This window comes from Eublepharis macularius, chromosome 3 (genome assembly GCF_028583425.1).
Source record: "Eublepharis macularius isolate TG4126 chromosome 3, MPM_Emac_v1.0, whole genome shotgun sequence".
Classification (NCBI taxonomy): Eukaryota; Metazoa; Chordata; class Lepidosauria; order Squamata; family Eublepharidae; genus Eublepharis; species Eublepharis macularius.
The window spans coordinates 64,878,227-64,903,610 of record NC_072792.1 but is presented as its reverse complement, the minus strand read 5'-3'; the positions used below and the strand labels follow the sequence as shown (position 1 = coordinate 64,903,610).

Genomic DNA, 25,384 nt, shown 5'->3' with positions numbered 1-25,384 from the left:
AGAAAATGGGAGGAGGATACAAACTGTATAAATCAGAAGCAAATGTGGATATGAAATCTTTCCTACATCAGGATTATAACCATAATTATTATTTGAGGGATGATACTAGTGAACAAAAACTGCAATATAAAAACAATATTTAATCAGAGAAGCTTTTAGAATCATCCAGAAACTGGATCCCCGAGAGTTTCCTTAGACAGACAGAGGAACCCTTTCTTACACAAATTGTTATCTGTGCAGGGGCGATAACATACAAAGCATCCTTTATCCATGCAAGCCCAAACATGCATCATCAACTGGGCAACTAATGCTGGAGTCTTTTGCCTATGTATACCAGGGTCCAAAAGAATGAGGAAGAAAATAGCTCTTAAATAGTAAGAAACATCTTTATTCGCCTAACAAGATACAGTATGGGAATATGGAATGATAAGAATAGCAAAACAAGACAGTAAAACAGCTGTATACAATAAACAAATGCAAAACCTTTGTATCAATCTACCTGCCTATGAGCTATTGTCTACTGCAGAAAAACCTGGGGGAAAAGAGACTGGTTAACAATAAAGCAAGGGGGGGAATAAAGAAGAGGAAAAAAATTTAACAAGTCTGATGTTGAAGAGAAACATGGTGTAAAGGATAAGTGTAGGGATCTAGGAAGTGGACCAACTGTAAAGTTGGGGAAGCAGGCTTGGGTCCAAAACCAGCAAGCAATGGTCCTTTCCGCATGCAAACTGACACCAGGGTTTCTGGGGATTCAATTCGTGACGATTGGATCCACTTTGGGCCTCCCTAATTCTGCAGTTGGGGAAGTCAAACCTAAGTGATGTCTGGGGTTTTTTTTCCTCCCCTGCACTAAAAAAAATCCTGTTTCTGCTGCAGGCTTTCTGGGGAAAGAGGACATGCCAGTTTCGTCAGCTGATTGGCTGAGGACACATCTTTAAAAAGTATCAATATTGCAATGTTATTTAACTAAATAAATAATTAAAAAGCAAAAAGCAAAAAAGAAAGGACTAAAAAGTACAAGAAACGGAGAGACTTCTGTACAAAATATCATCCTGTATATCTTGTTTTGGTCAGAAGACAATTTACTTCTTAATGCAGAGGTTAGTAGGCACACACAACACATAATAAACAATAATGATATTTCTGTGTGTTGATTGGCTGAGGTGTTTTGGAGGGAAACTTTAAAATATTAAGGATTCAGGGCACTGTGCAGAGCTTTTGATGTTAGTCATATTGAAGTCCTCAAATTAGTGACAGCAGTCTGAGAGCGGAACTACAAGCTGCCTACAAGCGGAACTACAAGTGACAAAAGGCACAGGTTGGACACCTGTCAGCTTCCCTCAAGTTTTGATGGGAAATGTAGGCAGCTTGGCGGAATGTTGGACAAGTGATTTGATTTCCCATCAAAACTTGAGGGAAGCTGACAAGTGTCCAATCTGTGCCTTTTGTCACTTGTGGTTCTGCTCTCTCTCTCTCTCTCTCTCTCTCTCTCTCTTTTAGAAAGATGTATCCACATATGTAACTCAGAGTCACCGCAAACCAAGAAAGGCTTCTGAAAGGAAGCATATTGATGGATTCTGAAAGATCACAACAGCTAGGAAGATGTAACTCCAGCAAAAGAGCGACCTTAAATGCAAGACAGAGAGAATGAACATGTGTGGATGCCCATAACGCCGGGAATACGCAGCACCAGTCTTGTTCTCTCCTATTGGAAGGCCATCCAAGACAAAAGCACCACAATAGGTATTTGCAACAGGCAATAGCGGCATGTATCAAGGAAGGCCAAAGTGTTCATTGTGTAGCAATGTTTCCATTATCTGCAATATTTTGTTCTTCTCAAAAGAACAACTACAACTTCTAAGTAGCTTGATAGTCAAACAGTTGGTAGTCCCTGAGTAGTCACAGGCAAGCTTCATTGACACACCACCAATCCACTATTAACAATTCTGATCCACCTTACATGTTTAAGGATTAGTGATGTAATGTAGATGAAGTAATTTGAGCTCCAAGGAAAACAGCTAGCTAAAAGTTTTCAAATAGCAGTAATTGCACATCAGATTAAGCTCACTGCATCAGCTCCTTCATGTCCATCCCAATTGTTTCTTGACATCTTTTGACGCATAATTCTGAACTTTTACTGGTAGGGGTGTGCACCAAGCAAGTTTCCATTTCAGTTCCATGATGTGTATGTTTGGAATAATTCTGTTCCATTAACAATAATAATAACAACATTCGATTTATATACTGCCCTTCAGAGTGGTTTACAAAGTATGCTATCATTATCCCCACAACAAACAACACCCTGTGAGGTGGGTGGGGCTGAGAGAGTTCCTATATGCTGTGACTGACTTAAGGTCACCCAGCTGGCTTCAAGTGGAGGAGTGGGGAATCAAACCCAGTTCTCCAGATCAGAGTCCTGTGCTCTTAATCACTACACCAAACTGGCTCTCAGCCAGTGCTAGCTTGGAACTGATCTGTTGGGGTTTTTTTTTCCATTTTGGTCCACTGCGCACACCTTGGCTGCACATGCACAAACACACAATGTTCTTTTCAAGAGGGGGTGGAGAAACCAGGCTCTAGGGCAGCTGTTTCCCTACTTAACCAAAAACAGCATCAACCATTACTCCCCCTCCTAGTCTAAAACATGGATCCACTGAATTTTCCCTCAAGCACAATTATACACACACACAACCACAGATCTGTAGAAGGTGAGTGTTGGTGGATGGAGTAGTGGAGCATTCCCAAGTAGGAGAGCACTCCAATAATCCTGCTTCATGTTCACTTTTTTCTCAAATTTAGGTACGTTTGGCATTTAACTCCGAAAGAGAGAGCCCTGAAAGGCTATGGAAGCATGTCTACTCAGATGCAAGTCCAATGTTATTCAATAGTGCTTACTCTGAGGGAAGTGTCTTTCAAATTGCAGCCTATAATTGAAGACTTCCTTCTAAACATTTCCAAAGCTGATGGAGGGGAGAAGGGGTCTCCCTTTCTGAGGACTGGAATGGCAGGGAGGGAAAGAATGCCATTTCCAAGGTAGTTACGGGATGGGAAGATACACTCACGCTGTGCGCATTGGTCTCTTTCCCCCTTTCTGCCAACAGAATTAATAATGTAAGGTCTCTCTCTCCTTTGGATCTGACTGGCACTGCCCTGTGAGCTACAATCTTTTTGGTAGGAGGGACTCGTTACAATTTAGTTTTCTGGATTTAGTTCAGCTTTAACAAGCTGAACCAGTGAGTACTGTGTGTAATTTTGGCTTGTTTTTTCCATTATGCACACTTCCATTCACGGGCTCAAAGACAATTAACTGTGATACTTTAGCCAATTATTGCCCAGTCACTAATCTGCCCTTTCTGGGCAAAATGGTTGAAAGAACAGTAGCTGACCAACTCCAGGCATTCCTGGACAACTCTGGTGGTTTGAATCCTATTCAGTCTGGTTTCAGACCAGGCTATGGGATGGAGATGGCTCTAGTTGGTCACTATGATTTCAGCAAATACCTCAGACGTGATTACTTCATACCAAGGTATTATCCACAGTTGGACAGCATTTGGAAAAATCATTCATAGCTATCTAAATGGATGCCATCAATATACAGATGATACCCAGCTCCCTATCTCGCTATCCAAATACCGTGGTGATGCAGAAGAGGTACTGAGTTGCTGCTTGACAGCTACTGTCAAATAGCTGAAAGTATACAAATAGAAATTGAACTAAAACAAGATGGAAGTGATGCTGGTGGAAAAACAGACATCTTGAAGGACACTGTGCTTCTGACTTTTGATGGGTTCAGTTGACCCGGGCTGACTCAGTTAAGACCCTAGGGGTTATACTGGATCCAGTACTGCTGCTAGAGAAGCAAGTAAATGCAGCTACAATAAAGGCCTTTTCCCAATTCAGACGGCCCCCTAGCTTGACATGGCTGATCTGGCCACTTGGATTCATGCCACAGTAACATCATGAGTAGATCTCTCCTCAGTCAACACAGAGACTCCAGCTGGTGCAGAACACCACAGCTCATTTACTTTCAGAAGCTAGGAGGAGTATGCACCTCTCTCCCATTCTGCAGACACTCCAATGGCTTCCCATCAATTACTGGGCTCAATTCAAGGTCATTGCTATCACATTTAAAGCCGTTCATGGCCCTGGCCCGTCAAACCAGAGAAACTTCCTCTCTTCCTATGTTTTCCCATGGCAGCTTTGCTCACCTGACGATATCATCATGCAGTTGGGCAAAATCAACAGCTGCCTATAAACACGCTTTCTCTGTGGTAGCCCCATCTTATGGAATGGCCTGCCTGAGGGGGTCAGGAAAGCTCTCGTTTTCCTGGATTTCTGCAAACTGGGCAAAACAAAATTATTCAGGAGGGTTTTTCAGTTAGATTATAGGGCTGTGTTGTAAGAAACAGCTCAAAGAGATGTCTTATAAGGGACAGGAACTACTGACTATGCTATTGGGTACTTTCTGCTGATGAAGATATGTTCCTACCGACTACTTTCCAAATTGTTAAAAATGTCATGTTAATTAGTTTTATCTCTGTGTTCAGATTTATGCTTGTTTTGAAATGTTCTGCAACCATAGCCTATTGTATCTGTTCACTGAATGTTCTAACTGCTGACCATATTGTATTTTGCTCAGTGAATGTCCAAGCTCTTGGTTATATTGTGATTATATTGTATTGACATGCACAGTGTAATCCACCCTAGGTCTCAGTGAGAAAGACAGACTATAAATAAATAATGAATAATAATAAATAATTGCACAAACTAAGAATGTAGTCTTCCTAAGTATAGTTACTAGAAAGAATTTTTCCACTCAATTGCTTGATAAGAATGCTTACATAATAGCTGCCAGATGTATTATAATTGACCAAAGGAAGAAAGACCACTGCTGCTATTTCTCTGCCAGTTAAATTTGCTGGTTTGGACTTATCTGAGCTCAGTTGGAAATGAATCTGAAGTTGCTACTAAAATGTTTATTGCATAAGTTCAACACTCTTTAAATCATCCAGATTCTTCAACAAAGAAATTTCTACTAAATTTTTCATTCACAAAGGGATTAATTTGGTTTTTTAAAAAATAAAAAAATTAGTCACAATGTTTGCAAATTAAAAATGTTTTATTCTTTTTAGAAAGACAAAGGGTTAAACTTTGGATGAAAACCATCAGCTTTCTTCCTTTTTTTCCATTAGTGCTCAAGGTAGCATTTTAATGCGTGTGAAACCACAGAATTCTCTTTCTATGGAAATACATAGATACTATGTATGGAAATACATACATGATTAAGCACAGACTTTTGTCTGCTTTTCATTATCTAGTTTTAAGTGGGAAAATCAGAGGAGAAGACTGGGACACTTTTAAAAGTCTTAAAAGGCTTTCACTACATTGAAAGGAGACAAAAATATAAAAAGATTCTAATTCTAAACCAGTGAAACAGTATTCCTGAAATAAAGCAGAATGATGATACTGGGATTGCATAAACAAACAAATCAATGGATAGAGAAGACAACACAGATCAATTCTGATATAATGCACAATAGATCTTTTGGACTGTGCCACTGAGGTGGGAAGACATGACATTGGTTCTCTCAGGATATTCTAGGCCCCTATGTAGACTTCTAAGAAAAAAGAACTTTGGACTTATGGTGAAGGTTCATTCTATTTGCCGTAGAGGAGGACATCCTGGTGTGTCGGTACTCCTACTCCCATAAACCCTGGAGGCAGAATAGGAGGCCATTTTCTTCCCACCTCTGGTAGAGGGAGTACCCCTCCTTTCTTCAGTTCAGAGGCTACCAGAGCTGTCCGTAGAAAACCACCAAGTGTGCCATTGTTCATTGCTGATAACCTGTAGATTAAAACAACCAAGTGGCAAAGCCAAAGGGCTAACCTCATTTCAGCAGAATTTTTTAAAACAGTAACAGTAACAGCAGAGGGAAGGGTTAAGACAAGTGAGAAAAGAGGGCTATTATCCCACAAGAGTGATCAGAATCCCCTAAACAATAGCGAGTCCAGGATATCTTCCTCTACCTTAAACAAAAAGAACCTTCATGGTAAGTCTAAAGTTCCTTTCTCATTTGAAGAGAGGAGGACATCCTGATGTGTGGGATGTTACAAAGCTTCCCCCCAAGATGGGTGGGCAGTGGCTGAGATACTTACAGTACAGCTCTTCTATCTGAGTAAAAAATCCTCTTGAATAATTCTGTTTTGCATAGTTTGTGGAAAGCCAGGAAAAAAGGAGCTTTCCCAACCTCTTCAGGTAGGCTGTTCCATAAGAGGGGGGCCACCAGAAAGAATGCATGTGTATGGGCAACTGTTGATTTTGCCCATATACAAGGTGGCACCTACAGAAGGCCCTGTTCAGATGAGCAGAGCTGCCATGGTGGAACAGAGAGAGAGAGGTGATCCCATAAATATGACGGACCAAGGCCATGAAGTGCTTTGTATGTGACAGTCAATACCTTGAATTGAGCCCAGTAACTGACAGATAGCCAATGGAGCGTCTGCAGAACAAGAGTAATATTCATGTTCCTCCTAGCTCCTGATAATAACTGAGCTGCAGCATTCTGAATCAACTGGAGTCTCCAAATTAACTTAGAGGGGAGACCTACATGTACTAGTCAAGTATCAACATTACCATGACAGCCTCTTAATATTTTGTTCCTTTAAAATAATACCTGTGAAGGCTACTTAAAGCCTGCAATGCTCATAGAAGCCTAATATATCTGTTTTGTGTTAATGCCATCTTTTGATTTATGATGTTATATCTGCTTTTTGATTTATAAATATAAAACTAGCTAACATTTGTGGATACTTTTTATCATTACAATATGACAAGCCATCAAATAAGGTGATGTAATGCAAAATGCATTCCATGTGTATTAGCCAGATAGTAGGACTTAATTAGTTCTGGTAAAAGCTCATCTTATCCGGGTAAAGTACTACATTTTTACCACCAGGAGACACTCTGGATATTAAAGCAGATGATTTTGCTCCTCTTTCCCCTGCTTCAAAGTCAGAACAGACAAAACAGTGCAGTCCTAAAGTTGCACTAATCCAAGTCCACTGAAGTCAACAGACTAAGAAGGGTGTATCTTGTCTTAGAATTGCACCAAAAAAAGCCCAATAAGGTTAGGAATATTGGGCACTTTCTGTTCCATATGATTTTGACATCTGTTGTTAGGAGCCATTGTACCCTACTGTACTAGAACTTCAATAAGTACAAACAATTCCCAATATCACAAATATGGATGAGGGATTCAGAACATACCACAAGATTGCATTCTGAGAGTTTGTACAGAGCAATGTAATAATGCTTAATGCTAACACTCTCTTCCATTGTACCCAGCGGCTGAGAAGAAATAAAGAGCTAGGGGGAAAGGGCATGATCATAAAGACTGTGTTAAGCCTGGCATTGTGTAATCAAATACTTCGAAGCAGCATTTCTGCATAGATCGGGGAAGCATGTTCACAGCTCAAAAATGCTGTTTGGGAAAAGACAAAAATATGTTAGTTTCTTATAACCCTGTGAAGCAGTATGCTTTCAATCATATAAGCCTTGACATCAGTGGATGGAGCATTCCTGAGGAAATCTGCATTTTCTGAGTGAGGCTGGCGGGTACTCACAGGAGAGACTTCTCAACTGCTGTCCCCCGATTTATAGAAATTCTTTCCTCAAGCGGTGAGACACTATGTATTCAAGTCTTCCAGAGAAAGACCATTTTTATTCTGGAAGGTGATGTTTCATAATTACTTTTCTCTCAGTCAGCATCTCTTTATAGATGTGATTTTACTTCTGCTTTTAGGATTTGTTTTTGCAATTAATTTTTAAATTAATATGTCATTTTATCAGGTTTGATTGTTGATCAACTTAATTTTCTCCAGTGAGCAGAAATGGAGTCACATAAATGATCTATGTGAATACTCTATAATTACAAATACATCTCACAAATGGAAAATGAACAAATAAGGATTTAAGTCAGCTTTCTCTCTAGCATGCTAATTTTCCCAATGCCAGAGGAACAGTGAAACATCACAAGTAGCGACAGAATTGTGGATTGTTGTAGCTTAGTGAAGAGAACTGCAAGAAGAAAACTACAACTCAGCATCTGGGAACTTTCAAATAACATCTGGTTGCTAAGAAAATCCTAACATTCATCATGAGCCAACAGGTTCAGGGGAACATCTTCAATACGGTATGGATAGAGATCTATCACCCCTATAACATGTTGTTTCACCAAACAAAATGAAGAAAATAGTGTTTTGGTTGTAGAAATTTTACACTGACTTACCGTATAAACTTATGTTTGCAGGCAAACTTAACTGCTGCTTTGCCAAATACTAGTTCAAAACTTGTAGTCGGTTTTATAAATCATTAGTTCCCTAAGCTACAGCATTTCTCAGAAGCACATGGGAATGTTTTATAAAATCTGTAATATGTAGGAATGTATCATATATATTTAAAGTCTGGCAGTGATTTTTAAGACTCTGGGAATTTAACCTAAATTGTCCAGGGTGGAAAAAAGTTTTACTACAGCTGACCGACAATATTTTCCCAAGGCTACATGAGAACTGTTAACACCACATCATTAAGTGCCCATTATGATGCAGAACATCCCATACTTCTAACTTCACTTCATTACATGTAGTAAAGTTAGGTTCACTTGTAAATTTTTAGAATGCAGTATCAATTAATGCCTTGGGAAAGCAGTTATCACAAATAAAACACCACAAAGTTGTTCTGTCACTCTCCAAAACACAGATAATGCAAAATTTCAAGGAATTATCTTGTGGAGTTCCACAAAGCACAATCTTATCCTCAATGTTATTTAACCTCTATATAGAGCCTTTAGGAGAAATCATTTGTACCTATGGAATCGGATGACATCAATATGCGGTTGCCACCCAGCTCTACATTTCACTATCCAAATTCCCTGGCAGAGAGGTACTGAGTTGCTGCTTGACAGCTGTTGTCAAATGGCTGAAAGCAAACAAAATGAAATTGAACCCAGATAAGAAGTGTGCTTCCAACCTTTGTTAGGGTCCAACTGACCCTGGCTGATTTAGTGAAAAGCCTAGGGATTATAGTGCTGCTAGAGAAACAAGTAAATGCAGCAGCAAAAAAGGCCTCCTCCTAACTCAGACTAGCCTAGAAGATGGCCTCCTATCTCTACACAGCTGATCTAGCAAGCTGGATTCATGTCATAGTAATTTCAAGACTAGACTACTATAATTCACTCTCAACAGATCTCCTTTCAAAGTCAACTCAGAGACTTGGTGCAAAATGCTGCAGCTCGTTTACTTTCAGAAACTAGATGGAACATGCATATATCTCCCATTTTGCAGTCAATCTATTTGTTACCCATCAGTTACCGGGCTCAATTCAAAGTCATGACTATTACATTCAAAGCCCTTCATGGCCTTGGCCCCCTCATATCTGCAAAGCACCTCTCTTCCTAAGTTCCGCCATGGCAGTGTCCCTCATCGGAACAGGGCCTTCTGCAGACACTATCCTGGAATTGGGAAAAATCAACAGTGTTCTCACCTTGTGGAATGGCCTGCCCGAGGAGGTCAGGAAAGCCTCCATTCTCATGGCTTTCCCCGACCTATGCAAGACTGAATTATTCAGGAGAGCTTTCGACTCAGATTATATGGCTATGTCATAAGAAATAGCACAAAGAGATTCCCTGGTGAGGTTAATGGACTGTAGACTAGGCTGCTGGGTGCTGTCTGCTGATGTAGATAAGCTCCTACTGGGTAGTTCGATGTTGCTACAGATGTCATGTTAATTACTTTATTTCAGAAAGGTTTCATCTATGTATTTGACTTTATGCTAGTTATTAAATTTGGGGCTACCATACCCTATTGTATCTGTTTTCACTGAATGTTCCAACTGTTGATCATATTGTATTTTTGCTCTGTGAATGTCCTAGCTATTGATTATGATATATTCACTTGCAGTATGTAATCCACCTTGGAGCTCAGTGAGAAAGGCAGAGTACAAATAACAATATAGAAGTACATACATGATTTGGCCTAAGACATATTGGGCTGGATTGTGCATGGATTCACACAGAGTAGTAATTTTCACTGACCCTCCCTGCCCGCAGCAGTCCAAATCACCCCCCCACACACACACACAAATAGTGGGATTTATCCAATTGTCACTAACGCAATGTTCCAGCTTTTCTATTGATGAAAAAGGGAAGAAGGGTCCCTTTTTTGACCACTCAAAAAAATTGTGCTGGGGATCATGGGGCCTCAATGGATAAAAGCCACAGGGGACAAGGGCTGTACTAAGGGGAGAATTGGGAAAGACTATGTGAAAAAGTTGGCGGGATCCACCTCACTATTTCTGGGGGACAGGAGAACCCCAGGAATGGCTTGGGGGCAATTGGAGGGGAATAGACAAAAATTGTCCTCCTCCTTGAACTCACAAACATCTAATGATGTTTGAAATCTAATGAGATCTAAGCCAATAGCAAGCAGGAATTTGCTGTAGTAGCAAATGAAGAAAACTACAGTTTCAATATGAAGACTATACAGGATTTTCTTCAAATATGAACAGCAATCTACTGAGACCTAAACAACAATCTACTGAAACCTAAAGTTTTTATCCAAAACAATTAAAGCAAAAGCAGCAAACTATTTTTTTTGGTGTCCATTTATTTTTCCCAGAAGCCTGACACCCACAGACAGACCCCACATGTCATTCAGTGCGTATATAGATTTGAACTCAGGTCTCCCAGAACCAAGTCCAAAATGCTAACCATTACGCAAGAACTAAATGTACTTTATTGGGAACTTTTAATAGAAAAACAATGGCCCCTTCCAACAGTCACACACAAATGGAGGTGAGAAATCCACGAGGGTGCCCAACTTTGCAAACTCCTTGCTGTGACATCTTGTTCTGGTTCTGAAGTCCTCATAGCTGTCTTTAGTGTCTTTGTTCCACAAAGGTGTACTCTGCAGCAATGTACTCTGTACATTCTGAAGGTATATTTGGAGGTTACCTTCACCCTGTTTTTGCACATCTATAATTTCAAATCTATTTAAGCTCTAGGATGTACAAAGTTGTCTATTATAGCTAGTTAGTCTGATTCTAAACCAGTTGTGTGTACAGAGGCATGCAGTATCCTTTTAAATTTAAAAACCATTAAGATAATCAATTCAGCCTGCAGGCTTACATATATCAAAGCACTGAAGTATTTTGGTGAAATCATGAAAAACTGTCAGTGGAGATGGGGCCTAGAATACTTTCCTACTGAGAAATTTCTACAAATACCAAATGCGATTTGATGTAAATGTCTAAATGTGATTAATATTCATACTGTGTGTGTCTAGATTCTTAAGGAAAGCTTACCTTGAAACAAAAGGTTACACAGCAATGAGTTATGATGTTATGTCTAAATTTAAAGGGCTGTAAATAAGCAGGTCAAGAAGACTTCTCCGTTATTTAGAACGTTGCTGGATGCATTAAGTCTTTTTTTTTCCTAAGCAGAAGCCAGAACAGGATCAAACTGATATGAATTATAATACAGCCCAGATGTGTTTTTGTTATAATTTATTGGTTCTTCTGCCCTATAACTCTTGGTAAAACTCACTGAAGCTATTAATAATATGTTTTTAGTGCCGTCTGTTTGGGTAATCAGCTTTTTTTCCACTGATCCTCCTATTTACACAAAACAATTTTTTAAACTTTGTTTAAAAGTTGCTTCGGTACATTTTCTCTAAAAATAAAAGGAGGCTAGCATCTTCAGTACTTTGAAATAAACATGCCACACCAACTAAGCAGAACTGATATGTTTTTGGAACAAAATCCACCTCATTACCAAGTAACTCACAATCTGTACACCCAACCAGCTTTCAAACACTCTTGTGGATAATGTAAAGGGACCTCACTTAAATTATAAACAAGTCAGCTCCACACTCTTAAACTAATATTCAGTTGGAAATTTTAGAACCCACAGTCCAGTGGTCCTCTTGCTGCTTCCGTTGGCATCTTGCAATTTTTCAACGGCCTCTTAACTGAGCCTCATCTTTACAGCCTGTATTTGTAGCAAACTGGACTACAGTGGAAGAAGCCCAGGCAAACATGGAGACTGTTACATGTTCATTCAGGCCTGTGGCACACTGAGACAAAACCAGCCTTTGCTGACCTCCAGATAAATCACACAGCAAAGTAAGTTGTGAGAAATCCTACATAATATTCAGGACTGAGATGCTATACACCTCTGCACTTAAAACACATTTGGAGGGTGGAGGTATGACCAAATTGGATGCATGCATAAGGCATGAGGGGCCTGCCACAAGACAGGGGAAAGGGTGGAGATCATTCCTCCTCTTTTCGAGCCAGCAGAAAGCTTACCAGGCTTGCTCTATCAGCAGAAGAAGGAGCAGTGATTTTGTCCCATTTCCTCTCTTCACTGCAGCCTTCTATGCTTCATGGATTTTTTTTTTCCTGTGAGGTTTCCCTGACTTTTTGGGAAGTCCTGGGGACCAGTGAAGGGGATGGCAAGGAAAAAGCAGAACTCCGTGAGCATCTTTTACTCATGCTTGTAGGACCCAAAACAATGTTACCATTGAAAATCTCCAAGTAACACTGATTAACTTTGCTAAAAGATCTTAGAACTCTTCCAAGAAATAAAACAAATCAGTAAAGGAAGGAAAGGAAGAGACAGCTTGCGACTCAACTATATATAGTATCTCAACCAGACCGCCCTATTTCAGTTTTGTTCGTTGTGATTCATATGACCATACCTTTTCACGACAAGCTTTAGTGTCTTGTGCGAACCTTTCACCAGACAGATCGCCTCTTGTCTGAACCCAGAGAGACCCACGTCGTTAATGCTGATGATTTCATCACCAGCTAACAACTTGTCAACAGCTGCAGCTTTGCTGCCTTCTTCAATCTATGAAACAAAAATAAAATTGTAAAGGTCATTACCTTATTCTGTTATATACTTGTCCCAATATGGCAGTTAACTGAGATATGAGAGGTAAGTTTTTAGGCATACTCCTAGGATTTTTTCAGAGTTACGGATGTTTTCTCATCCAAGTTTTGGACAGCCAAGAAGATGCAAGCAGTGATTAATATCTCTTTGAAAGACATTCAGGGTAATACCGTAAGCTGTGAGTTGCTATAGCAAGAACGAACCATACGTTATTAAAGACTGAAAAGGGGAATATTTATTTCTTCAAACTAATATTTCAATGCATCTGGATAACCTCTGAAAAGACCTGAAGCAGAGGGCTGCAATCTATAATAAAAACACAAACAACATTAATGAAAAGCAGCCCTTACATACAGTTGTAGTGAGTAACAGCTTCCAACCATTTTAAAAATACAAAGAGGATTTTATACCCCACATTTCTTCCCTGCTGGGGATGTAAAGCAGCTCACAACATCATTCTTCTTTCTTCTGTTTTATCCTCATAACAACAACCCAATGAGGTAGGTTAGGCTGAGAGAGATCCAAGGTCACCCTGCAAGCTTCCAGGGCAGAGAAGCAATCCAAACCTGAGTGTCCCAGATCCAATATGACCCTCTAAAACATACCCCATAGACTGACTGTCTTATCAAAGCCTCAGTATTCAACACACATACGTGTGCTGATTTGCAATGCAGCTGTAAAGTCTGGACAAATATATTAGCAGGCTATCATTACTATAGAAAGCAAAGACTTCAAAAACTTTGGACACTGTTAGTTTAAGAAATAGACCTTCTCATCGGATTTCAAAGAATGTTCATTGTTACCCATGAGATTACTTGTTTTGTTTTTTCTTTCATGTTGGAAATGTGGTGGCCACAGAGCAGAGAGCGTTCAGTGACCCCCTTTGAGTGTTTTACTTTCACAGGGGGCATGGCACATTCCACGCAGCGCTCACTTCCCAAAGAGACTGATTACAGGCATCCAAAACACTTCTCAGCACAACTGAAGGAAATGGCCAAGCCTGCTGGAAACCAAGAGCACTTGTTTTTATTTTGATTTTTATTTAAAAAGGACTGCAATAGATGCTGGAAAATCCAAATCCAGCTGGGTAGAAAAAAACACAATCCCCTTTTAACTACAAAAGTATTCTCTCAGGATTCAGGAAATATTCACAGCAAGGAAAGAATGCAAGAAAGATAATAGATTTATTACATGTTTGTACTGAGTCTACAGATATATATACATACCCTCTGCCATGTCAGATTACTGTTTATAAGTACACACTTTGCCCCAGAGAAAGAGGGGGGAGGGAAACATAAATCTTGCTTTCTGTTGACAAATACCATTATTGCAACAACTGCTTTAGGGGTACTGAAAGAAAAAAATATCTCCAAAGAAGAAAAATATTTTTCTCATATCTTAGTATTTACTAAAAACATAGTCTGAAAGGGGGAAAGTTGGGGGAGGGGGAGGACAGCAAGTTCAGAACAGAACCTGCTTTTGATTTATCGCATAGAACAGAATGTGGAGTTACTGTTAGAAAGCTTAATAGTTACAGGTGAACTAGTCATGTTACCATTAGACCAAATCCATCATGCAGAAATCCATTTTTTTCTTTCATATTAGCTGTTCCATCAGAATTTCCCCAAAGCACGAACGCCCGACTTACCGGGCGGGGAAGTTTGCTGCCGATGGGGAAAGGAGAGCCGGCATGGCTGGCTGCCTGCGAGGCCGGCTGGCCCAGCATGCAACGGGCCGGCCGGCAGCCAATAGTTTTAAACCCAGGTGGCCAATCAGGGGGCCGCCTGGGGGGGGCGGGGCCTCTGCCGGACCTGGAGGAGGTAGGCTTCTCTCAGGTCCGGCAGTGGGGCATAAATATCGGCGCCGCCCCCTCACCCCCGCATTCGGGCTCGGCGACGACAAGGAGAGGATCGACGGCCGGCAAGTCGGAGGAGCGGAGCACGTGGCGCAGAAGACCGGAGGAACGCGAAGAGGGAGAGGTTTAGCTGAGCCTCTCCCTTGCGTCCTCCGCAGCGCGGCTCCCCGGCCCGTTTCGGACTGAGCCGGGTGGGAGCGAGGAACGCCGGCGCGTCGAGGGACTCCCACGGGGGGGGCAAGGTTCAGCCCCCGGGCTCCTGCTCGCGCGTGACTGCTGCGCCTTCCCCACACACACGAAAAGGGGGCAGGTGGCTTGTTCCCTGAGGGAAGGAGGGCAGGAGCCGTTTTTTCCTATCCCCCCCCCACGGGTCGGCAGGGGCAGATGGCTCCCAAAAAGGGGCCGCAGCGGGCCTCCTCGGCAGCCAAAAAGGCCGCGTCCGCCACCACGGGGCCGGCGCGGGGGCCCAAAACACCAGGCGCCGGTAGGCGCAAGACACCGCAACCCCCCAAGGGAGGGCAGCCAAAGGCCAGCAAGGCCACCCAGGGAAGGCGTGGGCCGGGCCAGAGCGGCAAGGGCACGAGGCACCCTGCCTCAGCAAGGGGGGGCAAGGGCCAGCCAGCAGCCCCTGTGCCAACCACCGGAGGAGTCAAGGCAGCGGGGGGAAGGAGGCGGGCCCGCTCTGCTTCCAGGGAGAGGGGCGCTAGGAGCAGGCAGCCCAGCAGGGGCCGGGAGGCCTCCCCCAGCTCCCTCCACAGCATCGCCAGAGCACTAGAAGTGCTGACGGCCCGGGTGGATCGCCTGGGGAACTCCGGGTCCGGGGGGTCACCGCCTTCCTTGGAGGCTGTAGAGGTCCCCAGGCAATCCCGCGCCCAGAGGAGGGGCGCTAAGGCACCCAGAAGACAGCGGGGCACGCGGTCCCCGTCCTCCAGCAGCTCCAGCGAGGAGAGGCGGCCCAAGCGCAGGAGGACCTCGCGGAGGAAGGGTCGGCGGCACCGAAGGGATGAGGATTCAAGCAGCGAAGGATCCTCAGGTGAGTCCTCGTCAGAGGATGGGGACCCTTGTGAGGACTATTGGGGGGCGGCGGCCCACGTTCCAGGCATCCCAGGGTGGGCCCAGAGGCGCAGGGGGGCCCAGGCCAGGAAAGGGGACCCCCGGGGCGTGTGGGACTCAGATCTGGGGGAGGGCCCCCCTCCAATGGAGGACCCTAGGGACAACGAGGACCCCCCGGGGATCCACCTGGCCCGTAAGGTTCGGGAACGGATTTTAGATGGGTTCTATGTCGACATCTTCACCCTACTCAGGCCGGAGGCGGAGGATGGCAGGTGCGCCCCCCCCCAGGAAGGATAAAAAGGGGAGCAAGAAAGATGTTGCTGACCGCTCCTTCAGCAACTGGCTGGAGGGTTTCACCGTCTACATGGGGGTGGTCCAGATAGCCTATCCTGATAGGGGGTGGCACCTCTCCAACCACTTGAGCAACGTGCTGAGGGCCAGGGCGCTGGCGGGGGAAGGGGCTGCGTTAGATTATGACGAGGCCTTCCGTAAAAGGGCCTCCCACAGCCCCAAGGTTCGGTGGGACCTTATTAGCCAGAAACTCTGGCTGCTCCTGGTTGGCCCTCACATGCGCAGCAAGGGGGAAACCCCCAGAGCGGGGCGCTGGCTGGGCCGTCGCGATAAAGCACGCGGCCTGTGCTGGGAATTCAACCTGGGCAGGTGTCAGCGCCCCAAGTGCCGTTACGAGCACAACTGTGATGTGTGCGGGGGCCCCCATCCCCGCCAGTCATGCACCCGCGGGACGCAGGCCACGGCGCCCTTTCGGGGGGGCCGGGCCTCCAACAGCGGGGCGCACAAAGATGGGGGGTCCGGTCCCAGTACTGCCCCATCTGCCGCCGGCGGGAAGTAGCGCGGATAGCACGCGGTTGGGCCTCGCCTACACCCCGGTGCGGGTCCCCGGTCTCCGCCCCCTTCTCGCCAAATACCCCAATAAGCTTGCTGCGGCCTTCCTACTGGAGGGGTTCACCAAGGGCTTCCGCATCCCTTTCACCGGCCCGCGGGTGCCCACCTCCGCTGGGAACCTTAAGTCCACAAAAGAGTTGCCGCACGTAGTCTCAGCCAAAATAGCCAAGGAGGTCGCACTGGGCCGGGTGGCGGGCCCCTTTCCCTCTCCCCCTATTCCCAACTTGAGGGTATCCCCACTGGGCATTGTCCCCAAGAAGGCCCCGGGGGAATACAGGCTAATTCACCATCTCTCTTACCCCCGGGGGTTGTCGGTTAATGACTTCATTCCCCACGAGCTATGCACCGTGAAGTATGCCTCATTCGACCAGGCAGTCCGCCTGGTGCGGTCCTGCGGGCCCGGGGCCCTTATGGCCAAATGTGACGTGGAGTCCGCCTTTAGATTACTGCCGGTTTACCCGGCAGACTTCTGCTTACTGGGGTTTAAATTCGAGGGACAATGGTATGTGGACCGGGCCATGCCTATGGGGTGCTCCGTGGCATGCGCCGCCTTTGAAACATTTAGTACTTTCATCGAATGGGCAGCCAAGGGCCGCATGGGGTCCCCACACATTAGCCACTACCTTGATGATTTCTTGATAATGGCGCCCCCTGGTGGCGATGTTTGCGCGTCCCGGCTGCAGGCATTCCAGTCCCTGGCCGCCGAACTGGGGGTTCCCCTCGCGCAGGAAAAGACAGAGGGTCCCACCACACGGCTCACCTACCTCGGCATCGAGCTGGACTCCGAGGCAGGGCTTTCCCGCCTTCCCCTTGACAAGCTGGGCCGCTTACAAGACGTTATCTCAGGCGCCCTGACCCGGGAGAAGTGCACTCTAAGGGAGCTTCAGGCCATCATTGGGCACCTTAATTTCGCCTGCAGGGTGGTCGCCCCGGGGCGCGCCTTCTGCGCCCGCCTTTCCAGGGCTTGCAGGGGGGCGTCTGCGCCCTATCATCATATCCGCTTAACGGCCGGAATCAAAGAGGACCTCAGGGTGTGGCTCGATTTTTTGTCCCAATACAACGGGGTTTCCCTGTGGCAGACCTCCCTATCCCCGGGTCCTGGCCTGCAGGTTCAATCTGACGCGGCCGGCAGCCTGGGGTTTGGCGTTTATTTCGAGGGGAGGTGGTGTGCCCAGCATTGGCCGCCCTCCTGGGCTGGCTCGGGATCCTCAGGGACCTCACCTTCTTGGAATTCTTTCCTATTCTGGTGGCAGTGACCATCTGGCGGGAGCAGTTTAGAGACAAGCGCGTTCTCTTTTGGTGCGACAATCAGGCCACGGTCCACGTTGTCAACAAGCAGTCCTCTCGCTCTGAGCGGGTCATGCGTCTTGTCCGCCGGTTCGTCCTATGCTGCCTGGCATTTAACATTTCCTTTTCCGCCCGCCATGTAGCAGGTCTGGATAACGGCATCGCGGATGCACTATCTCGCTTCCAGATGGAGAGGTTCTTCAGCCTGGCTTCCGAGGCCAGCCGCACACCCGACCCTTTTCCAGCAGCTCTGTGGGCAACTGGCGAAGCACCGTGATGGAGGGGATCCTGAATTCAGTGGCACCATCAACCCGGCAAGCTTACACCAAGGCCGTGACGCGCTTCCTGGCCTTCGCCGTGGGCAACAGCAGGCGGGCCCCCTGGCCAGCATCTCAAACGTCGGTGCTGCGGTACCTCGCACACATGCGGGACCAGGGTCTCGCGCCCAGGACCATGCGGGCGGCCCTGGCAGGCATCTCCTTCTTTAGCAAGGCGGAAGGGCTCCCAGACCCCTGCGATTGTTTCGAGGCCCGCAGGGCCATAGAGGGGTGGGGGCGACTTTCCCCCCGCCCCCCGACCAGCGGAGGCCTATTACCCTCCCCATCCTGGGGGCAATCCTCAGGGCGGTCCCCAGCATGTGCTGGTCCACCTATGAGGCCCTGCTCTTCAGGGCGGCCTTCACGATGGCCTTCTTCGGGGCCTTCCGGGTCAGCGAGCTGGTGGCAGGTTCTCGCTGGGACACCTCGGGTCGGGCAGTTGCCCTCAGGGACGTTTCTGCTTCCAGGCACATGGTGGCCATCACCGTGCGGAGGTCAAAGACGGATCAACAGGGCCGGGGGGTTACGGTTCGCCTACGGGCCCTGCGAGGCCAGGCCCTGTGCCCCGTGGCGGCGGTCCGGGCCTACTTGGCAGTCCGCCCCCCCGTCCCCGGCCCATTCCTGGTTCACAGCGACAGTGCCCCGGTCACCCGGTTCCAGTTCGTCTCCATCCTGCGCGCAGGACTCCAGGCCTCTGGCTTTCCCCCCGCAGAATTCGCCTCTCACTCCTTCCGGATTGGGGCCGCCACGGCAGCGGCGGGCCTGGGTCTCCCTGATCAGATTGTCCGGCGGCTCGGGCGCTGGAGGTCGAGGGCCTTCCTTTCCTACATCCGCCCCGCGCGGGTCCTTACTTGCTGACCTTATTTTCGTGTTCCTCCCGTCTCCAGGTCACCGAAGGAAGGTGTGGATTTGCGGCCACAGCATCGTTCACTGGGCCGGGAAGTACGCGGCGACGTCCGGATGGGGGGCCCACCTTGGGCTGGACGATGCCGTTGAGATCCGCTGGATGGGAGCCCGCGGCATGCGGTGGGAGGCACTGGTACCCACCTTGGTTCACCAGGCCCGCCGCCTGGGGCCACCTGACGCACTCATCATCCAGTTGGGCGAAAATGACCTCGGACGGCGGGAAGGACCAGAGCTCCAGCGGGCGATGTGCAGAGACTTGGACTACTTGCGGGGCCTGCTCCCGGGGACTTTCTTCCTCTGGTCGGACTTGCTCCAGAGGCGGGTGTGGCGCTTCGCACAGCATCCAGAGAAGGTCGACGGAATCTGCCAGAGGGTGGCCCGCGCCATGACGCGATACATCACGGAGGGGCAGGGCCTGCTGATCGGGCACCCGGACATTTCTTTTCGGTTGGAGGCGCTCTTTCGCCCAGATGGGGTTCACTTGTCTTCCTGGGGGCAGGACATTTGGCTTCAGGACCTGAGGGATGGCCTGTTGGAATGGTTGAGGTTATAGGAGCGTTGGCGGGAGCCCCTGGGGCGGCTCTGGTGGCGATGGTCATAGGATCGGATCTCTTTGCGGGGATCAGGGCATGCCCTGGTCCCCTGGAAGGGGATCCCCTTATGGGATCTTGGGAGTGGGCCGGTGGTGCATGCCCAGCTCGGGGGCTGTCAGGGCGGCCCCACTCCCAGGTGGCAGGGGGGATCATACAGGGGTGTACACCCAGATGATCTCCCCTCCGAATGCCACTCCTGGTTTACCCCCCCTTCAGCACGGGTCTGAAGGGGGGAGGGGTCATCGGCTGGCAGGCGGGCCAGCCGATGCTTTTGCGGGATCCGATCCTCATGACTGCCAATGCTCCTGTGTGCTGTTTTGTTTCCTGTCAATAAAGTTTGGCCATTTTTTCCCCATATGTACGGTGTCTGGGGTGGTTCTTGCCGCGCCGCGGCACTCCTTGAACCCTTGCAATAGGCTGCAAATGCTTTTCAGCTTACTAGACAGTAGGCCAACTCACCCATTATGAAACTTATTGTCTTTGCCTGTATATGTAGGAACATGGAAGAACACTCACAGAAGATCAAAGACTGAGCTGAGGGTAGCCATTCGCATCACATAATTAAAATATGCAGGTTTCAGTCAGGTCAATATATTGACAGGAGACACAAATAACCCACTGCAGGTTTCATGAAGGATGACAGTGATACATTACTGTATAAATAAAACCAAATGACAACTTCCATGAGCAGGACATGCTGGAGATGTGGAAATTTCTGATGTGCATATAAGACCTTAGTTGGAGAAGATATTTTAATGCAACAAACTAAAGTGGTTTGAAGGAAAGGTGGTGGTGGGGGGAATCCTTTCAATGCTTGTTCAGAAGTTCATATTGGCATTCACATCTTAAATTTGCTTCTATGCCCACCTTTTAAAGGTGTTTATTAGCACTCTCTGGATGACTATATGTGTGCGTGCGTGCGCGTGTGTGTGTGTGTGAGAGAGAGAATCTTTGCATATACTTATACACAAACACAGCTAAAAATCTGAATCATGATACTTGATTGTCTTTAAGAACTGGACAGCACTGGAATTAGAAAAGGTCAAGTTTATATGCACCATTATTGCAAAAATGTTAATTGGAGAAGTCAATAAGCTGAGGTTCTTACAAAAATTTACTTCACTTACCACAACAATCACTTTCTGATCCTTATTAAGTTCCCTCTATTGCCATGTAGCATCAGAGATGACACTCCAATGAGCCATTGGTTCAGCAGCACTGAACACAAGACCAAGGGCTGTTCAGAGGTTCATCAATGGTCCAGAACACCCATCATACGCTACATAAATTATTAATCCACAGAATTAGAAAGCTAATGACGTTTTCCCCTAATGGGGAAAAGCGGGCTGTTATTACTGTCTCTCTTCCCCTGCTCCCTACATTAGCAGTAGAGCTGACAATAACAGTGTGATCCTATAGACAGTTATTACAGCCTTAGCTCACTGATTTCTACTCTTAAGACTGCAGTACTCTTCCTAGGACTGAACGGGAATACTATAAATAAAACCAGATTGCATCAGGGATTCAGAAATGAACTTCCAATTTTTCATACTTTAGTATTTAATGGCAGTGGAATTAAAGATCTGGTATTCAATTTCAAATTTGGGTGAAAGTTATGGAGTAATTGCTGAGTGTAATTATGGTTTAATTTGCTCTCCAACACATTTGACATTTGGTAATTGGTTTAACCTGGGGTTTTTTTCTGCAAAAAGAGGTGGTGGAACTCTCAAAAGGAAAATGAGGAAGAAACACATGGGATTCATTGAAATCATATTATTTTCAAGCACTATTGCCGAGTATTTTCAAGAGGTGCCAGAACTCTGTTCCCCCACGTTCCCCCTGAAAAAAAGCCCTGGGTTTAACCATTTTTCCACATGCAGTACATAATGCACTTCCAACATAGAATAAACCTACTCAGCCTATGGGAAACAGGATAGTTCCCTAAAAACTTCTGTTCCAATTTCTACTTTTTAACAGCACAAAAGTTCCTCCTGTTAAACCCAAACCTGTTTCCCATGTTTTAATTACTACATTATCTTCTGACCTCAATGGACAGGCTTAACAATTGTTTTTATCTCATCTATTATATATATATATATATATATATATATATATATATATATATATATATATATATATTAATTGTCAGCTATTCCCCCTAATATTGTCAGCGATTCCCTCTAATAAACAATTGAGCGTATCTCAATTCCTAACTCATTTTAAACTCATTCTTTTATTTTAAAAACTGTCAGATTTATATAATTGAATATAAAACTGTCAAATTATATATTTCTTGTGTTAAAGAGGCTTTTGTTTCTGAAAGTCACTGAGTTAAACACTGTTTTCATCATGGGCTGAACTCAGTCTATTAAATATTGTAGCAAGCATAGATATTAGGCTTCAAAGTTACCATTATAATTAAGTAGAAGTGAAATTTTTCATTAATCTATAGATTACTGTGGATGTAGTCTGGCTTGAAAGCTTCATCTCTTGCATGTCATACCACACTAAATATTTTATATGGTCAAAGGAAAAGGCTGCTCACCATAAAAGGGAGAATAGCTTAATCCAAAAGTGGTAGCATTCCAAGAATAGTTACAAACGTATTTTCTAGCACTGATAACACACAGGGGACTGGGGTAAAGGGGATCATATCTGCAGATTTAAAGAGATGGAGGCCGATAGAGCAGCATCCAAAAAAAGAGAAAGAGAGAGCCATTAGCTTATCAGCTTTCATTGGGTAAGCCCAAACGCCAGCATTCTTCTATAGACACCTGTATAAACAACCAGGGGGCGGGGAGGGGGGGCTAGATGCGGAAGAGCAATGTCACAGAATATCTGGTTTCATGATGACTTTGTATCAGGTTCTTGTCCTTGGAGTTTTTTACTTGTTTCTTTAACTTACGCAGGAAAAAATAGTTTCAGTTATCAGCAGTTCTTTGTTATCAGCTATGACCTCACACAAAACAAAGCAGAATCTTTCAGCAGCCAAAAATAGATTTGGGACATCTGGCCTGCACATTTTTTTTTGTACATGCAAAACCATTTGATGATCACAAGTTTGTATTTTTATTCAGTATTTGCTTGAATGGGTAGCTTACACACTTTACTGCCCACTTTACTTAGACTTAACACATCTCTCTGCCAAGGTCGGCAGCACAGAATTACTGTATCCAACTTGTTACCTTTCTAGATGCTGTTTTGTAATCAAGAGGGGCACAACAGAACCCCAACATTGTGGGTGATGCTAGCAAGGATGGCTCTGCTAAGGCCTCATTATAGGATGAGGACATCACAGTGGCTGATTCCTTGGAGATCAAAATTGAAACTCTGGCAGACCCTGCAGTCCTCCTGTCCTTAGCCCTCTGACTCCCAGGGGCTGTCAAAGGAAACGCAACTGAATGTAGCTGCCAGGCTGAAGCCCAAGTGGACCATGAGCAGAAATCGGAGGCAGAGTCTGGGACTGCTAAAGATCCCACAGAAAGGGGTTGCCTGTTGCCAGGATCACCACTGGAGCTCTAAGAATGGAGGAGGAGGAGGAGGAACTTGGGCAGGTGTCCAGTTTAGACAGCAAAATGCACAAAGTGCAAAGGAGTCTCCTCTTCAGTGCAGCTGCATGGCTTTTCATCTCAAAGGCTGCTACCAATGTTACTTTTTTGTTGTTGGAAGAAAGAAGACATGAAAAATCTGTCTCTCTTCAGAATCCTCTGTCGGTTTTGCAGAGAAATCCAGTCTCTAAAATCTGGCAGCTACTTGAAAGAATCTCTGTGACTGAGACAAAAAAATGTAGTAAAATAAAATCTAGAACTAAGCTTTGGTTAATGGACTAGAAGTATGGACATAAGAAATTATATCCCAATTAGCTGAAAACAAAATATGTGTGAACTGAGCAACATTAGCTGTAACAGCTTGGCATAACAGTGCCTCAAAACGTTTTGCTTCACAGTTCCTGTGAAGGCCGATATCCAGTTTGGTTTCTGAAACTAGGATGATGGTGAAGTTGGCAAACAACAGTTCTGAAGTGTTCTTTACTCCTCTTTTTATTTAAACTTGGGTTTCCTTACTCTATGGAGGTATTGTTCCATTCATAAGCAATATATAAGCATCCGAAAATATCTTACATAGATTCAGACTAGAACAGCACTGACTACTTTGACAAGCAGTGACCTCTGGCAGAGAAATGTGTTTCTCTGACACCTATTATCTGAGATTTTTATTGTCAAGGATGATTAAACCAGGAACCTTCTGCATGTAAAGGATGTGTTCTACCCTACTACTGAGGGTCAAGCTAGAAGTGACAAGTTACACTTGAATGGCAAGTGAACAGACTCACATGTATTCCTCCCTGTTCACTTGCACTCCACTTGATCACTTCTAGCTTGGCCCTTAGTCACAGGTCGTCCAATGAGGCTATTTCATTGATGGTCTGCTTTTTGTATCTTCCTGTTGGCATTAATTAGACCAGATAGACAAAACTGGTAGCTGCTAGTGGTGCGGGACTTGGCCTTCATAAGAAACATGTGCAATAATAAATCAATTCAGAGCTGAAAAATGCAGTCTTTTTTCAAATCATTTCTAAAGAAGCATGTAATTAGCAATTCAAATTAGAAGCATATACGGGAGAGACTTGCCCATCACTTGATATATACAACACGGTGCTTCTATGCACACCATAGCTAACTAGGGTTGCTAGGTCTTCTTACTCTCCCATTGGGAGGGTAGGGTGGTGCTCACCTTGTCTTGGATCCTCACAGGAGCAGGAGCAAGCGCGCTTTGCAGTGGGCCAATTTGAGCCCCAAATGGGCCTTATTTGGGGCTCAAATCGGCCCACTGAGAAGTGCAGGAGCACTCTGATGACGTTACTCCTGGGGAGTGATGTTGTCATGCTGCCCTGAGTGTGCCCGGGAGGCTCATTCCTGCACTCTTTCCCCCACTGGTCAGATGAGTGGGGGGGGGCCGCCAAAGGTGAGAATGGGAGATCCCCTGCCCCCACTGGAGAACCTAGGATCCTTACAGCTGACCCTGCCTTGAAATTAGTTAAATTATATTGCAATATATTTTATGGGGATGAACATTGTTTTCACTTTGCAGAGATCTTTAGGAGGGGCAGGTTACTCTTGGGGGAACAGCTATGCTTACTTTCTTCCTGTGTATACAAACTTGGACACAGGATCCAAATTTAGAGACAAATATATTCAAATTCTACTTTTATGAAAATCATATCCATAAGAAGAGTAGGGTAGGTCTGGGCAAATGAAGCTGTGAAAAAATGAATTCTTGGTATTAAAAAAATGTAATAGGCCTCAAGGGAAAGAAAAATGAAAAACTGATTACTTCCTAGGGCTGGAACCAGCAGCTCCATTCTGTTAACAGCAGCACTCTCCTCCAGTGGGAGAGCCCTCTGCTGATGAAAGAAGCTTGGGAGTGGCAGACCGACTCCGGGCTCCAATTCCTAGCTTTGACGATAAGCAGTAGCCTAACTCTGTGCTATGAGATAATGCATCAAAATAGTAAGACAGT

At 45.4% G+C, this 25,384-nt stretch overlaps 1 protein-coding gene across 3 annotated transcripts in view; it reads right to left on the bottom strand.

Moving 5' to 3' along the window:
• SHROOM2 (shroom family member 2) overlaps positions 1 to 25,384 on the bottom strand; it is a 168,981-nt gene that overhangs the window by 80,336 nt on the left and 63,261 nt on the right. For all 3 annotated transcript variants that reach the window (XM_054973653.1, XM_054973651.1, XM_054973652.1), the window contains exon 2: positions 12,757 to 12,908. In XM_054973653.1, coding sequence (XP_054829628.1) covers positions 12,757 to 12,908 — 152 coding nt within the window. The remainder of the gene's footprint in view (positions 1 to 12,756; positions 12,909 to 25,384) is intronic.